This window comes from Balaenoptera borealis (genome assembly GCF_965194805.1).
Source record: "Balaenoptera borealis genome assembly, chromosome: 13".
Classification (NCBI taxonomy): Eukaryota; Metazoa; Chordata; class Mammalia; order Artiodactyla; family Balaenopteridae; genus Balaenoptera; species Balaenoptera borealis.
In genome coordinates, this window is record NC_138870.1 from 72,735,370 (window position 1) to 72,751,802 (window position 16,433).

Below are 16,433 nucleotides of genomic sequence, written 5' to 3' on the forward strand. Positions count from 1 at the left end.
TTCAGTCTGAATCCTTCCAGCTCTTGTATGCGGTATTTCCTGTTGTGATTTTTACATTCTTTGGTTGCCCAGCAACCTCTCCTTACCACAATATTTGAAAGGATTATCTCATCAATTGTCAAAGTTCAATTAGCAATCAGTTATTATTATCACTCAATTCATAGCAATTTGATATGATAGAGAATATTTTGAGAGGATGTTTTTTGACCACTCTGTGTTTGAGAATGGTTACAAGGAATCAGCAGAAAGTGAGGGTAGAAATATGTACTTTGGTTCATGAATTTAACTGAACAAATCACCAAGCATTAAATTACAGATACTTCAAATACACACTTAAGCCTTAGAAATCTTCTTGACTATTAGTGACACATTTTCCAAATGTTTCTCCAAAATAATTGGATATTCTAAGTGATTTTTAAGGACACTAATGAGGTCATGATTGATTATCAAATTATGGTGGATCAAGATAACACATGTAATAAAATTTTTGTGCTCAGTTATATATGATTTAGAGCTTGAGAAATGTTGATAATAGAAGTACAAATTGCATTAACATAATTAAAAATTTTTTAAATTTGGATATTTACTCAAATGGGAAAGCTTCTTTATTGTAATTCTATAAAAAGCTAAGGTTATAAATATTTTCATTTAGGGAAAAGCCATTGTTCATTCCATTAGCAGAGATCAGTTTGCCCTTTTGAAAATAACTGACTTAGATAGGTTGATTTATGAATCAAAGAAATTAGTTTTTAGGGAATTATTCTTCTTAAATTTATCCTTTTATTAATAGTATAATTATTTGTAGGTAAGGAATTCTAATTCAAGAATAGATCCAATGCGTTATAAAAAGAAACGCGTAAATCCTCAATACTGTTCAACAGTACTCATTGTTAAAATGCAAGCTGTAGTTTGTTAATGTGTTTATTTTCTAATATGAATGAAAAACTTCTGCCAACTATTGACACTGTCTCATGTGGTACACAATTGTAAGATTACAGATGTAATTTGTACTCAAAACCAGACTACTTTAAAAGGAAAAAGTTGGTAGAATTGAGATCATTATTTTAACTTTTTAGAAATATACTCTCACTTACTGATAAAGTAAAAAGTGTAAAATAACAGTGTGTGGCAAAATATAAATATATTTAAAAGTTGGAGTGAACTATATAGATTATTTTAAAATGGGAATATAGGAAATGTCAAACACTTAAACCAATGTGAGGTATTTCATGGGGAAAAATGCATACAATATTTTAAGAATTTTTTTCAAATAGTTGGGGAAATACCACAGATAAAATGATAGATTATTATTCAATAAGAAAATTGTCTTAGATGAAATTATAATAAAAGTATTTTTTCACATCTTTATTGGAGTATAATTGCTTTACAATGGTGTGTTAGTTTCTGCTTTATAACAAAGTGAATCAGCTATACACATACATATATCCCCATATCTCCTCCCTCTTGCGTCTCCCTTCCATCCTCTCTATTCCACCCCTCTAGGTGGGAGTGCCTGAAGTACCACACAGAGAGAGATGGCAATCCCATTTTCAATCTCCAAGGTTTTAAACTCTGTTACAAACTAGACATTTAAAAAATACTTTTATTAAATATTAAATATAAATAAAATATTTTTATTTTTTAAATGTCTAGTTTGTAACAGAGTTTAAAACCTTGGAGATTGAAAATGGGATTGCCATCTCTCTCTGTGTGGTACTTCGGGCACTCTGTTTCCTCGGTGACACACAGTGAAGTGAGGGAGGAGGAGGTAGATAGAAGGAAAACTTCTCTACATCTTTTCCAGACCTTTGAGTATACCATAAATTAAATATTTTGCTATAATTAGCTTTCAATTATGAGTGCTAACAGCCTCCATTGCTTTATTTATGCATTGACTTTTGGTGATTCTTATACCTTAAAATTGTATTTATCTGCAGTTAGGCAGAAAGATTGTAGGTTATGTTGGCTATTGTGGTTTAAGTTGTATTAACAAACACGTAGTATTTTGAAAGTATAGACTCAGTTTCTAAATATTTTTTATTCATTGTCATTGTTTGCCCTTAAACAACAATTAAAGTGATAATTTCCTGTATATTAAATTTAATGAGCATATGCCTCATGAAAATTTTCATTTAATAGAAAAGGTATTGAGAATCTTTTCACTGTATGTTTGATTCAGCCATTTTAAAGAGCTGGTTATTTAGGGTATTGCTTTTTCCTCCTATAAGACATGAAATTTGAACATTCTATGTTCTTAATGTGATTGTATTTTTCTATGAGCATATACAACTTACATATTTTCTCACATAGTGAATTTAACTTTTGAGTAATTCTTCGAAGAGAATATCTACACAGAGTGACATGGGAAGCTGAAGCAATTGTTCAAATAAAAAACTACTTTGGTCTCAAATATGTTTTTCAGAATAGATGTTCATATCCAATTATCCAGAACATGGCCTCAAATCTACATTTCAATCTCAATGTTAAAAATAGAAGAGTAAACCATCTCAGAAGATTTGGGGATTAATGAAATGATTTCTACTCTGGACTTAAATTGGAGTAACTAACTGATGATGAGCAGATTCATGAGGTGGAAGGGATTAGAATTTTGGGGATGCATGACCTTGTTATCTGAGTATCTTTATAGTTTGGAAATACAACCCCTTGAAACTCATATTTTAACCTTCAATTTTTATTTAAATTCAAAGGAATCTAAATTAAAAAATAAGGAATTTAAAGAATCTAAACAGTTGCACAAAATCTCTAATAAGAAATATTTTCAGAGGATGTCATGTATAAAATATGTGGTAAGGACAAGTAACCAAAAGCCAGTTCAGAAGGGAACATAACCAGGAAGACAGCGTGTCATGAAAGCTAAAGCCAAGAATAAGTGGAAGTGTGGAAGCTAAAAATAATGCAAAGGATATACATCTCTCTTTCAACTATATAGGTACACGTGTACAAATATATGTATATACACACACAGATATATACATATAAACATGTATATGTATGTATGTTTGTGTATATACACACACACATAAATATATATAGAGAGAGCACTCATGACAGATATGTAGATACACGCATGTGCAATGATTTTGGAACATATAAAAAATAATAAAGATGTTTTCTCAGGGGTAGATAAAAAATACAGTTAAAAGCAAAGGAAAAACATGGGACTTCCCTGGTGGTGCAGTGGTTAAGAATCTGCCTGCCAATGCAGGGGACACGGGTTCGAGCCCTGGTCTGGGAAGATCCCACATGCTGCGGAGCAACCAAGCCCGTGCGCCACAACTGCTGAGCCTGCATCTAGAGCCTACGTGCCACAACTACTCAAGCCCGCGCACCTAGAGCCTGTGCTCTGCAACAAGAGAAGCCACTGCAATGAGAAGCCCGCGTACCGCAACAAAGAGTAGCCCCTGCTCGCCGCAACTAGAGGAAGCCCGCATGCAGCAACAAAGACCCAACGCGGCCAAAAATGAATAAATAAATTTATATTAAAAAAAAAAGCAAAGGAAAATCAAAAAGTAAGAACTAATCAAATCACATTGCATTACAGCCTTTCCCCTCCTAACAAGAATAATTCTGAAATGAATAGAGAAGAAATTCAAAGCAGTAGAAATACAAACACTGAAACTCAAGGTAGTCAAAGGGATAAGCTGCCTATTTCCAAGTTTGAACATCATGGCCTGGGTCATTTATATCATTGCACTGGTCACTTTTGCCAGTAATGGAAAAGATACCAGAGAACAGGAAGTCAACATTAAAAAAATTTTTTTTGAAAACCACAGCTCTATGAGCTTAATAAAGATTCTAAGCAAAATTTTAGAAATTACAAAAAGCCTTTCCTTTTATTTTTCAGAGTAAATGAATTTAGATTTCTTAAAAGAATATTTACAATGAGAACATTAGGAACAAATGTTACAAATTTTGAATAAGATTTCTAAAGTAATAGATTAGAATGACAGAAATATATCTTGATTTTAGGAAGGCATTTACATAATTCTACATGACATTCTTTTGGACATAATATAAAAAGGAGGGTGGATAATATATTTAATGCATAGTCAAGTTTGTGATTCCTGTTGATCAGGATGAAGGTCTCTGGTAGTGTTTTGAAGGGCCATATCCTTTTACACATGTATAACATGGCTAAAAAGAATGGAAACATAAGTTTATTGATGAGTTTATGTTATCTGATTTCCAGCTCTAACATCCTTCAAGGTAAATTTATTCCAATTTCACAGATGAGGGAACTGAGTTTCAAAGAGATTAAATAAATTTTATCACATCTAGAGACTAGTTATTGTAGATCTGGGTTTCAAACTCAGGTCTGCATGACTCTTCTATTGTATCTCCTATGAAGACAAAAGACATACATATTAAATTATGGTAATACAAATTTGGGAGGCTATGTTAAAACACTGAATGACAGAATCAAGAACTGGAAAGTGTGGGATCGTGGGTCAGAAGAAACAAAATGAAATTCTTTTGAAATTAATATTAAATTTTAGAAGAAACCTTCAAAGAATCAATTGAACATGTACAAAATGGCAAATCATGTTTTATCAGTAGATCATGTAATATAAAGTTTGAGTGTGGGCTCTATTAGTCAGTAGTATGGTGATAAAAAACGTGTTGCATTAATGGATATATTGATGAGGCCAAAGAAGAGAATTACATTTTCATCTTCAACTGCTAGAGGAGATTGAGAGCAGTTTTCAGTGTTAATCCTGGGAGCAATGTTCTAAAGGACATGCTGCAAACTGGCAAATATTGAGTGAAATGTGCCGTGCGGACATCTAGAAGAGCAAGTGCTTTCCCTGCCATATCATATATTTCATATATGTTTGTTTCATTTATACACCATTATTGTACAGCCAGTTTTTCTATGATAGCTTTATAAAAATTCCCCAAGAATACTGGCTCAGTAAGAAATGGAATGTTCCAGTGTCATGAGTGTAGCTGTATGACAGAAATAGTTCTAAATGACACATTGGTTTCCAAATTATATTTTTATAACTGGAAAATATCTACTTTATAAATTGTACAAGGTTATAGTTTTTCAGTGAGAATGTAAAAGTGCTTGCATTAACAAGTTTTATGTACTTCTTTTATATCCACACTTGTTATTGCCGCTAAAATGTGTATTTTCCGAAAATGTTTATTTTCCAAACTTGTATTGTGCTTTTCCAAGATGCTTTTCTTTGATGTCCATAAATGCTGAAAAGGCTCCCTTAAGAAGAATTTTAAGTGTAAGTAATCTTTCAGTCAGTTTAAAGTATAAAAATCGAGACGTTATTTACGGTCATACCATATTTTGTGCTTGAAACCTGTCAGCGTCTTATTTTCATAGCAATTAAATAACTCAGCTATTCATGTCACATTCCAGTATTTTTCAATGGGTACTTGTAACAAAGAATTTAATATATGTATTTTTTAAATTACTGCAGAGATCTCACATAATGCTTAATAACAGAATATAATTAAACCTGTCTTTTTTGCTTTGTGTTTCTGAGACAAGATTATTAGAGCCTTATTCAGAATTTTAAAATATAGGATATACAGCATTGAACCATGTAAAGATAAAGAATGTTTGGTCATATGTTTTTTTTTAACGAGAAAGGTTATTGGTTCCCCTAATCCATAATGGAGAAGCTTTCTTTGTCAAAGTCTTTCCTTAGAAAGCTGACCCACAGTCAACTTGTAAAGAAAACATAGAGACAGTCTTAGGTGATTGATCAGCTTAGTCAAACCCAGTTTTAGTAATGAAAGGATCAAATTTAAGATGAAATGTGATCCCTTTGGTTCACATTAGCATTTGTAATTCTCCAGCAAACATCCAATTTCACTGTTACCTTAAGTAATCTTTCTTGAAGCATTTTCCAGAAGTTGAGGTCAATGGCTGGTCTTTGGAAACACTCCTAGAAGAATATGTAAAAGTTTACAACTCACCTCATGGAGTCTACCTAGGTCTTGGTATTATATGACTTTGTTGTGTACCTTTTATCATTGAAAGTGCAGAAAAGGTATTTCTGATTTCTGAGATATGCGTAGAATACTATATATATGATTAGCCAGTTAATAAAAGAGGGTGAGAAAAGCCAAGAACACAGAATATTTTTAAGTGTCTGGCAAGCATCCTCCAAATGAAAGCAAAGGTTATTACCGTTAGTTTAGTTTAGTTTAGTTTAGTGGCAGTATTCATCTTTTCTTTGGACTTTAAGACTTAGATGTGTCACAGAATATTAATACTTATAGGTTCATTGTTTTCTCTATCTAACACTATAGCAACTGGGTGCAAAGAAAATACACAGTAGCTATTATATCAATAAAAGAAAATATTTCCCAATTTTTAAATCTGAGTTTCTAATTTAATTGATTTGAATAGAATTAATAAAATACTTTCCATTCATTTTTTGGACTGTATCATACCAGTGAGTCCTAAGAATTTTGTTTCAGGATGGAAGCAAGAACAAGAGGAATTCCTTATTCCTTCTCATTATCCCAAGTCTAATATCTCTCTCTCTTGCGCTCTCTCTCCATATATATATATATATATATATATATATATATATATGTATATATATATATATACATATATATATATATACATATATATATATACATATATATATATATATGTATATATATATATACATATATATATATATAGGTATATATATTTGTCTATATAATAGTATATTTGAGTCTTTCCATAAACATCCATGAAGTACTCTTTATTTCTCTTTGTAATAAACCCCTTCACCTTTGCTGTTTGCCAAAAAATAAAAGGATGAGACAAGCTCAGGACATTCTGAAAAAACAATGATTTTAGGATGCACTAAAGTGTCCTGAATTGCTTTAATGCACCCATGGTGTGGATACTATTGTCAAGTCCCTCACGGTAAAATTTTGACAAGTTTGTTTACCATTTGGGTGCAGATACCACAAGAGCATCATTTAGCACAGTTTAGGATTATTTTACAGAACGATAACATGACTTACAGAAGAATTATACAAGCTATTTCTGATAGAATAACTTATTATCTGAGACTCACGTACCAGAGAACCAAAAGCATAAATTATGTGAAGACCAATCTCTACATAAGGGAAAGAACATTGTCTGGATATCAGAATATCTGATCTCTCATTCTAGCTTTGCTATGAACTAGCTCTGTGTGTAGAAGAAGTGACTGATTTCTGTTTACTTCTGTCCTTCATAAGATGTCCATTTGAACTCCAAAAAAGTATATGATAAATCACAATGGTTTCAATCATATGAATTTTAATACAAAACATATAAAATCAATTTCAAAAATTTTCTGCATATACTGAAAATGTTCGTTAAGAATGGACTAACTATAAGCCTTCTTTAATTTCTTCTATTAAATGCAGGTACCCAATGGAACCTGAAAATATTGAGCATAACTTCTTTGCAAAAGGGAAACTAGAAAAAGACTGCTTCCCACAGAAAATTTATTGACAATAGGTGTTCAAGTTTTTATACATTGAACAATGTCCCCTTTTATGTACTCAGGGGAAGATATTTTTTAAGTCTTTTTTTTTTTTCTTTCCATCACCCCACCTACACACAAAATTCTGTTGTAAAGACATCACTTCTATAAGGAGGTATTCATTGTAGATGTACAGAAGTCTATGGAAACCTAAGTTTACAAGAAAAAAAAAACCCATTATCATTCTAACCAACTGCATAGTCACAGAGATGCTTAATAAAAGTTATCTGATGATATAATGAAGTCACTTCTTAACTAAGTGCATACAGTAGCAACTATTTTTCAAGATTCACCATCCAACAAACTACATTTTCTCATTTGAAATCCTTCGTGTCACTTTTTGACATTCAGATGAAATTCTGAAAGTAATATGATAACATTAAAACATAAACAAAAGTAGCATTAACTGTGAACTGATAAACTTCAGAAGTTAAAATAAATGTAAGTGTGTATTAGAGTAAAAGTATGCTGACAATGTGTAAATCAAAACTGCCAAAATGAGTTTTTCAACATCTGATCCATTGTTTTCCCTCCAGAGGATAAAGGGAGCAAAAGAGGAAGGTAGTCAAAAAGGAAACAGGAAGACCTGCTTCAGTAACTGGACATATTGATTTAATTGGCTAAGAAGTCCAAATGCTAATACTCCTAATAATCAGCCATTCTTTTTGTGTTTTGGTAACATATATCCTCATACAATGTATATCAAATTGAATTTTTTGATTTACATCAGATACTTCAAAGTTTCCATTTTTGAATTCCCCTAGTCTTATGTAAGTAACACATTGTCTATTTTGTTTAAAATATCTAATATCTCCTCCAACATCTAGGGCTCCATGATGCAAAATGTCATTTTGTCGATCTTCTGTTCCAGTATTCACTTTAATTCTTTTGATTACAATCGGATTTTCAAATATAATCACAAAGACATCTCCTGTTGATGGTGATTTTCCCCAAAAGTATTCATCAACACTACTATAAGCCTTGCTTGCATCATAATTTTCAAAAACACTCATGTTGGTATATAGACTTGCAGGAGGGTTATCTGGGATATCAAATGGCTCCTCTTCAAAATCATCATCTTTCAGCTTATTCTCAGTTCCTTTATATGATGAGTAATAACCCATGTGCTGAAAGAGAGATGGTTTAAAACGAATCACATTTTTCTGAGCCAACAGACCGCGGAAATGAGTCAGTAGCCAATCACAAGGCATTTCTTGATAAAACATTAATAAAAAATGCGCCAAACGTGGGAGATCATGAGAATGATAAAGTTTTCCAATATAGCCAAGCTTAGAGAACTCAAGGGTTACCCAGTAAGTTCCTTCTAGGGATGTAATGACTTTCTTGATGGCAGTAAAGAAATTTTTTGAACAACGAACATCATCTTCAAGCATTACATAATAGTCTGAAATATTGGCACAAAAATTAAGCAAAAAAGCATAATCTACATTTTGCTTGGAACGAAATCTCACTCTGTCTTCTGGATCATTGTAATTTCTTTTAAGGCCACTCAGGATTGGGTAATATTCCTCTGGAGCATGTATAACCATTAATCTTCCTGCAATAATATGGTGGGCAAATTTCTGTGTAATATCCTGTAACATGACCTCACGCCAGGATGAATTAAAGTCAGCTAGATGAACCACCACTGAAATTTCCTTCAACTCTTCGTAGCTGGATTGCTCAAAAATTGACTTGATTGTCTCAAGTAAATAATTTCCTTTTTTTCGTCTCACTGATGAAAGTCCAATTGTAAGAAACCCTGAACAAAAGAATTCAGATGGAAGACAAATTAAATGTGAAATTAGGTTTTGAATAACATAGAAAAAAAGAAAAAAAGTTCTTTTCTCTTTAAGCCTGCTACTCTATTAAGTAAATCTAAGTGAATGATTATATATAGAACATTTTGTCATTAAAGACTTGTGCTAAATATTTAAAGGCTATAGTACTTTATATATAATTGATATTTTCTATGGAAAAACTGCATCTTAAGCACAATGATGTATGAGCTCTATTGCTGTAAACATTTGTTTATGAAATAAGATATATGGTTTAAAGTGTTCTGCAGCTTAATGTTCTCATATATGCCCATTAGAGAAGATAGATATTTAAATAACATTGACACTGTTTTTTAAAAAAAAAAAAAAACCTGCAAAAGGGACAGGAATTCATCCAGTTAAGAATGACAAACTAGTCTCAAATGATGAAAAAGAAAATTAAGGGTCACTCATTCTTTTAATCATCTTTAAATTTTTCATAGAAAACATGTCATATATTTTCATCTTCTTTAATCACTGTTATTATCTTGTACCAGAATAATTCATAACTGGACTTCACAATTTTATTTTGAAATTTATCTAGTATGTTAATTAGAATGAAAACAATATCATAAACTATTTTTGAAAACCTGCATTATTGCTTAAACATATGATATATTGTTCTAAGACATAAACATTACTGATTTCTTTATTGTAAAACACATTCTGTAGTAATTTTGTCTGGTGAAATTTTTATTCAGATATTTAAAACCTAAAATTAGAAATTAGATATTTTTAGAGAATAAAATAAAACCCTGTGAAATGGCAGTTCACCTCTGAGAAGCGTTAGATGTCTTCTAATTAAAATGTTTTCACTTTTTAAAGCTCTCATTCTCACCATGACTCAGAACTGAATAAAATTTCAGAACCACCATTAGGAAAATAGGGAAATGTTTATATTCACCAAGATCACTGTTTCAAGACAGACACCTACATGATTTGATTTGCACGATACGAAAAAGCCCCTTCCAAGAAAAATCTTTTTTTACTAGTCTATTAGAGAGGTAGAAATTTACATGTTTCATTGAAATATCTGGGCTTACCATCCCATCTTCTACTGAAAAGCTAACATGTTATATGTTACAATTTAACTCAAGCCACCAGCCCTCATTAATACTCAATAACAGCCAATACTTATAGAATACTTTCTACATAAAAGGCAGAAGTCTGAGTATTTTACATGTAATATGCATCTTGAATATTCAAAACAGTCTTTTGAGATAGCTTTGCACTTATCAACATTCCTGTTTTATAGATAAGGAAACTAAGTCACAGTGAGATGAGGAAACTCGTGCAAGGTGTAATACCTAGTAAGTAGTGTGTAAGAGCAGAAGACATTTGAAATGGAAGAAAGAAAGATCTAAAGAAAGCTGAATTGTTACAATTTCCTCAACCTGGTGATCACAAACTCATTTGCATAAACACTTCTTAGCAGGGAACTCAATTTTTGTGGTCTCCACACGATCTACTAAGAAGTTCATGATATCACGGTGTATCACTTATTCTAAAACTCATATTCTTCACACGGAAATATTTTAAAATCAGGTTGTATATCACAACTGATGGCATCTTACAACTTAAAACTGATAATGCTTGTACTTTCTTAGTATGCATCAATTAGATCATGATACTTTCTGTAATCTATAATGTCTTGAAATCCATTAAATGTAGTATGTTATTTCTTGGATCCAAAGTGTCTGTAGTGGATTGATCAGTTTCCTCCAAAATTTCATGTCTACCTGGAAGTTCAGACTGTGACCTCATTTGGAAATAGTCTTTGAAGATGTAATTAGTTAAGGATCTCAAGATTAAATCGTATCGGATTCAGATTAGGCCCTAAATTCAATGACTAGTGTCCTTATAAAAATAGGAGAGGACACAGAGAGACAGAGAGACAAAGGGATGAAGGCCATGTGAAGATAGTGGCAGTGATTGCAGTTTTGTTGCCACAAACTAAGGAATGCCACAAGCGACCAGAAACTGAAAAAGGTAAGGAAGGATTCCCCCCTACACGGAATGTGGTGCTGCCAGCACCTTGGTTTCAGACTTCTGGCTTCCAGAAACATGAGAGAATAAATTTCTGTTGTTTTAAACCACCTAGTTTGTGATATTTGTTATGGTATCTTAGGAAACGAATATAATGACTTTCACTACTTCAAGCTGGTGGCATGTCATAAAAACCAAACCAATGTTTGAAACTGTATTACTATGGGAATAATTATTTTTAAAAGCTAACTTTAAAAATTTAAAGTCAATTGATTTTTCCTACTCTCTCTACATGGTACTATAGCAAACTGTTAAAAAGTTCATGTCACAATTAGGCATTTAATTTTTTTGTTGTTATTAATGGAATTGGATCGGTGAATAATTGCAATTTGTGAAGAAACACTGAACTATTTCCCAAAGAATATATTATATTAGTCAAACCCATAAACTTTTATTGTTATACAGATGAAGAAAGTTTTCATTTTAACAAAATATTTTATTGTTCTTGATTTTAAAAGTCTAAGGATACTTACGCTTTCTTTGTAAAGGCATGACAGCTAAGAAGCGATAGGTGACATTGATGGCTCCTGAGAAATTAGATAAATCTTTGAAAGTATGCACATAGCGTTCAGGATTCAGTTGATGTGTAGATGTTTCCCTTACAAGTTGTTTGTCTCCTTCCTGAATGCCAAGAAGGCAGAGAAAACAAATAAATAATAGATGGTCATGGATTAAATAAACTTTCTCCTTACACAATAAATATATGGGTCTGATATATAATATGGGTATTATATAAATCTCAATTACTGGCACCACAAGCTGTAGATAATTATCTTTAACCTGAATTCCTACCTAGAGTCTCTGTCCCAGGTATATTCCACTTTTTATACTATGCTTACAATTGCTTTTCTACAGCATACATCAATAGTGGCATTCTCTTGATAATAATAACAAAAAAATCTCTATTTGAAACTCCCACTGCCTTCATGTTAAAATTCAAATTCTTTACAATAATTTAAGGATCTTAAAACTTGACAGTAATCTCTTTTACAGTTTCATGTAAAGCGAATTCTCACTAGATACCCCATATTTGAGTCCTATTAAACTATTTACTCTTCTTCAAGCCCTGTCCAATAAAAGACCAAACATTATTTCTATGATTTTGAAATTTTAGGAATGATTAGGAGGATGCAGCAGTGAACATAATAGTTGGAGTCTGGATAACTTATTAATCAAAAAGTTTTAGTCAGTCACTTATGTGGCCACTCTAATCGAAGGCTGTTGAGAATGGACAGCCATGGTCCTCGTGACATAGTAGTATTTTTTTCAAATGTCTTCAAGATAACTCAATTAGGATACATTTGTACAAAGTCTTCAAGGAAATGTCTTTAGACCTTATACTAGTCTTTTCCATGATGTTTTCGTGTTGCTTGTGGGTGTAGAGGGGGAGGGGGAGTATTCCGATGGAGGTGAATTTTGGTCCTTTTTTATTTAAGACCCTCATTATCGATCTGATAATGGAATTATGTCATTCAATCTTCAGGATGGTTTATATTCAAGAAAACGTTCATATTCAGCTTTAAAAATATCCTGTTAACCACTAATTGCTTTGTTTTATCTCCCTTTGATATAAGTTCAGTTGTAGATTTTGATTATCTATTCACCATTTGATCAAGCCTCTATTGGTTATACATTACTAGCAAAATGATGACTTGCTTGGCTTTTGTATATGTTTTAGTACCACTGGTAGAATATTAGGGCAACTAATTAGAAAGAAATGTTTCTTTTTTGGCAAAGTGTCTGTTGTGCTGTGTGAGTTATGTGGATATTTCTACTATTCAGTATAGGAATGGCAGGTCAGGCATAGGCATGCCATTAAAACTACAGAGAAAGTGAATGCATTAAATAAACTTGGTCCTCATGTTTTTGGCTGTGGTCAATAAAACTTTAATCAATTAAACCTTGTTCTAAAATATTAGAAAGGATGCAAATACAAACTTTACCTCAATTGGAACATTCACTACTTTGTGTCAAATTAAAATATAAATGGAAAAGTTGACTACCTCAAACTTTTAAATCTATGACGGGGCTGAGATTGTCTTAGAATAAAAATTGAGAGTAGTGAACCCTGACTGGGAAGAGCTATCAATCTGGTCCTTGATAAATGAAGATTCATTCTGAATATCTTTTCTGTGTATTCAATTATGTTTAGGAACCTATAGTTGCTCTTTAATACCATATTTCTATATTTTATATTGATGATGATTTAGACAAAGAAAAAATACTTTAGTCTGATTTATAATGTATTTGCCATCTGTAAAATTATAGAGTTTCAAAATACATGATATTAAACTTTGGAGGCTAGTTAGATTATAAATGTACTCATTGAATATCCATTGAATTCTGATTATTTTAAATTCATTGCACATAAATATTTTCATCTTTGTATTTCTGAAAACCTAAAATACATCACGAAAGTTTTCAAATGAACAAGTTTAGGATTTCTAAAAGGTAACCAGAGACTCAGTTCTGCATCAGCTACTTTAATAGTAATGTAATGGTGTACACAGTCAATAGGGTGTAGAAGAAATATCTAGAAAAATCACAGTAGTCACAACACTGAATTGATTTTACCATTCTGGTCTCATGTGATATCACATTCTAAAGGAAGTGCAGGATACTGAATATCTCTTTAAGAATTCTATCGTGAACACGTAAAAATCCAGACTTTTTCTGTGATAAGATAGAGTACATTCATCCTGTTTGAAGGACATAACACAATATAAAATGAAATGAAACTTATATGAAAGCACTTTATTAAATTCTCAAGAACAGGTTTCTTTACACTTTTCAGCATAAATAAATCATGCAACTTTCATCTGAGTCTGTCTTGTTGGCTGCTTTCCAGAAGCATCTACCCGAACAGCCAGGCTCTCCCTGGATACCTTCTTTCTGTAGCTACTATGCTGTAGTGTATTTCTCAGTAATAAGACAAAGCTTCACGGCAATCATTTTCTGGATAGGAAGGCAATTCAATGGACAGGCTACAGACTAAATATATACCCTAGTGGCTACTTTGAAGACGCTCACAGCCGAGACGCTAAGTTGATTGGACATGCAGTGTCTCTTCTACTTAGTTTGCCTTGTAATACTATTTGTCTCTTACACTGGACTTGGCTTTCTTTCCCACTGAAAGGCACATATGCCCCTAACATGTAAGCAATAAACTAAACTGTTACATGCTCAGATTTGGGGGCCACTGATAGATTTTCTAGCAAGAAGAGTAGAATAGATGTGCTAAATAACTCCAGAGACCTTACTACTGTAATTGTTTATCTGATTTCTCTGAATTATAACTATTATTTCCCCCTGATTTAAGAAAAACAGAAAAAGAACAACCTGCTAATGTCTCTACTTAGAAAATTGCATGCATTGTGATATTTTGGAGTCAAGAAAGAAAATCAAGTCAGATAATTTTAGGAAAACTGAACAAGCACAGATAAAAGGGTTGAAAAGGGAGAAGTATTAAAAAGAAACTGCATTATACCCTAGTAGGAGGCCAGTTTTCCATGGTTATTAGACATTTTTAGAAGAACAATTTTAATTTTACACGAATGATTTAATGAATATTTCAAATATTATACATATTAAGCCTTGGGATAAAATTTAGCTCAAAATGTAATTTAGGTAGAAAACATCATCTAGTAAACAGTGAAAAATTAAACTAATAAAAATATTGTCATTGAATTGTCAATATGGGGGTGTGCTTGTATTTAAAAACCATTTTAACTCACTTTTTCTAACTTAATATAAGTATTTAAAAATAATTTCAATTTTTAAAGCTAAGAAGCAAACAATTTCTTCTCTGCACCTGGGATGATTTGCAAATTTGACTAGATATATGGCTAATGTAGCAAGAAAATTTTCATTGAGAAAGTACTCTTTAGTAAGAGCTACTTCATTAAATCACACTTTTTAATTAGGTGGCTAGGACCTCTGTTTAGATGGAAATGCATAAAGAGAACAATAGTGTTTGACCTTCTTATGGATATATACTCTATTACTTCTTACACATTTTATAGTGAATTTGAAGCTGTTCTATTCCAAAAAGACATAAGGATGTTTGCTGCATACAATAATCTTTTGTCTACTCAAAGTTAAATATTGAAATTTCACTTGAAAGTATCTTATATGCATCATCATTGAATACAACAAGCATCTTGCCAATACCATGTTTTTGATTTACAAGATGTGATAAACTTCTACCAGTACATACAGATGCAAGAAATAAATTTTTATCACAAAATTAAATCATTAATCAAGAGCTCCTCTAGTTAATTTATGATCTTTAATTCTATTAATTAAAAAATAGCTGGATCGGGCTTCCCTGGTGGCGCAGTGGTTGAGAATCTGCCTGCCAATGCAGGGGACACGGGTTCGAGCCCTGGTCTGGGAAGATCCCACATGCCACGGAGCAACTGGGCCCGTGAGCCACAATTACTGAGCCTGTGCGTCTGGAGCCTGTGCTCTGCAACAAGAGAGGCCGCAATAGTGAGAGGCCTGCGCACCGTGATGAAGAGTGGCCCCGCTCGCCACAACTAGAGAAAGCCCTTGCACAGAAACGAACACCCAACTCAGCCAAAAATAAATAAATAAATTTATTAAAAAAAAAAAAATAGCTGGATCACCTGGGCCTTGCTCTATTGTCCTTAAATTTCATAAACCTAATAACCAGTTTAAAAAATTCTAAAATGCACATCATTAGTAAGTTTCTCCAGTTTGCTATGTTTACCTAAATCATGCCTAGTCAAATTCTATTAACTGTGGTAACTTCAGCATTATGAATTGACTAAGGATGATAGAATGACGAGTCCACAAGATTAAGAGCTATACTTGAAAGTAAAGGCTTAGGCAGAGTCAAGATCTAGGAATCTGACAGAATTTCGCCATCAAAGAACAATGCTAACGGAAGCAAGATGCTTTACAGAAGACTTCCTAAGAGGATCTGCACAAACTTAGATCATGTGGTTGGCTCATAGGATATATTTAGAATAGTATCTGGCAATTAGTAGGTAGTTACCATATCATGTTCAATTAATAAAACATTTTA

The 16,433-nt window shown here is 32.4% G+C and overlaps 1 protein-coding gene across 11 annotated transcripts in view; it reads right to left on the bottom strand.

Annotated features, from left to right (window-relative positions):
• Positions 1-3,072: 3,072 nt before the first annotated feature.
• MGAT4C (MGAT4 family member C) overlaps positions 3,073-16,433 on the bottom strand; it is a 605,093-nt gene continuing 591,732 nt past the window's right edge. For 10 of the 11 annotated variants that reach the window (XM_082351824.1, XM_082351819.1, XM_082351815.1 and 7 more), the window contains 2 exons: positions 11,857-12,004; positions 7,436-9,282 (listed from right to left, as the gene is read on the bottom strand). In XM_082351824.1, coding sequence (XP_082207950.1) covers positions 8,141-9,282; positions 11,857-12,004 — 1,290 coding nt within the window. In that variant the 3' untranslated portion in view covers positions 7,436-8,140. Of the gene's footprint in view, positions 4,362-5,861; positions 5,928-7,435; positions 9,283-11,856; positions 12,005-16,433 lie in introns of those variants that run through there. The other variant, XM_082351817.1, reaches the window with a different exon arrangement.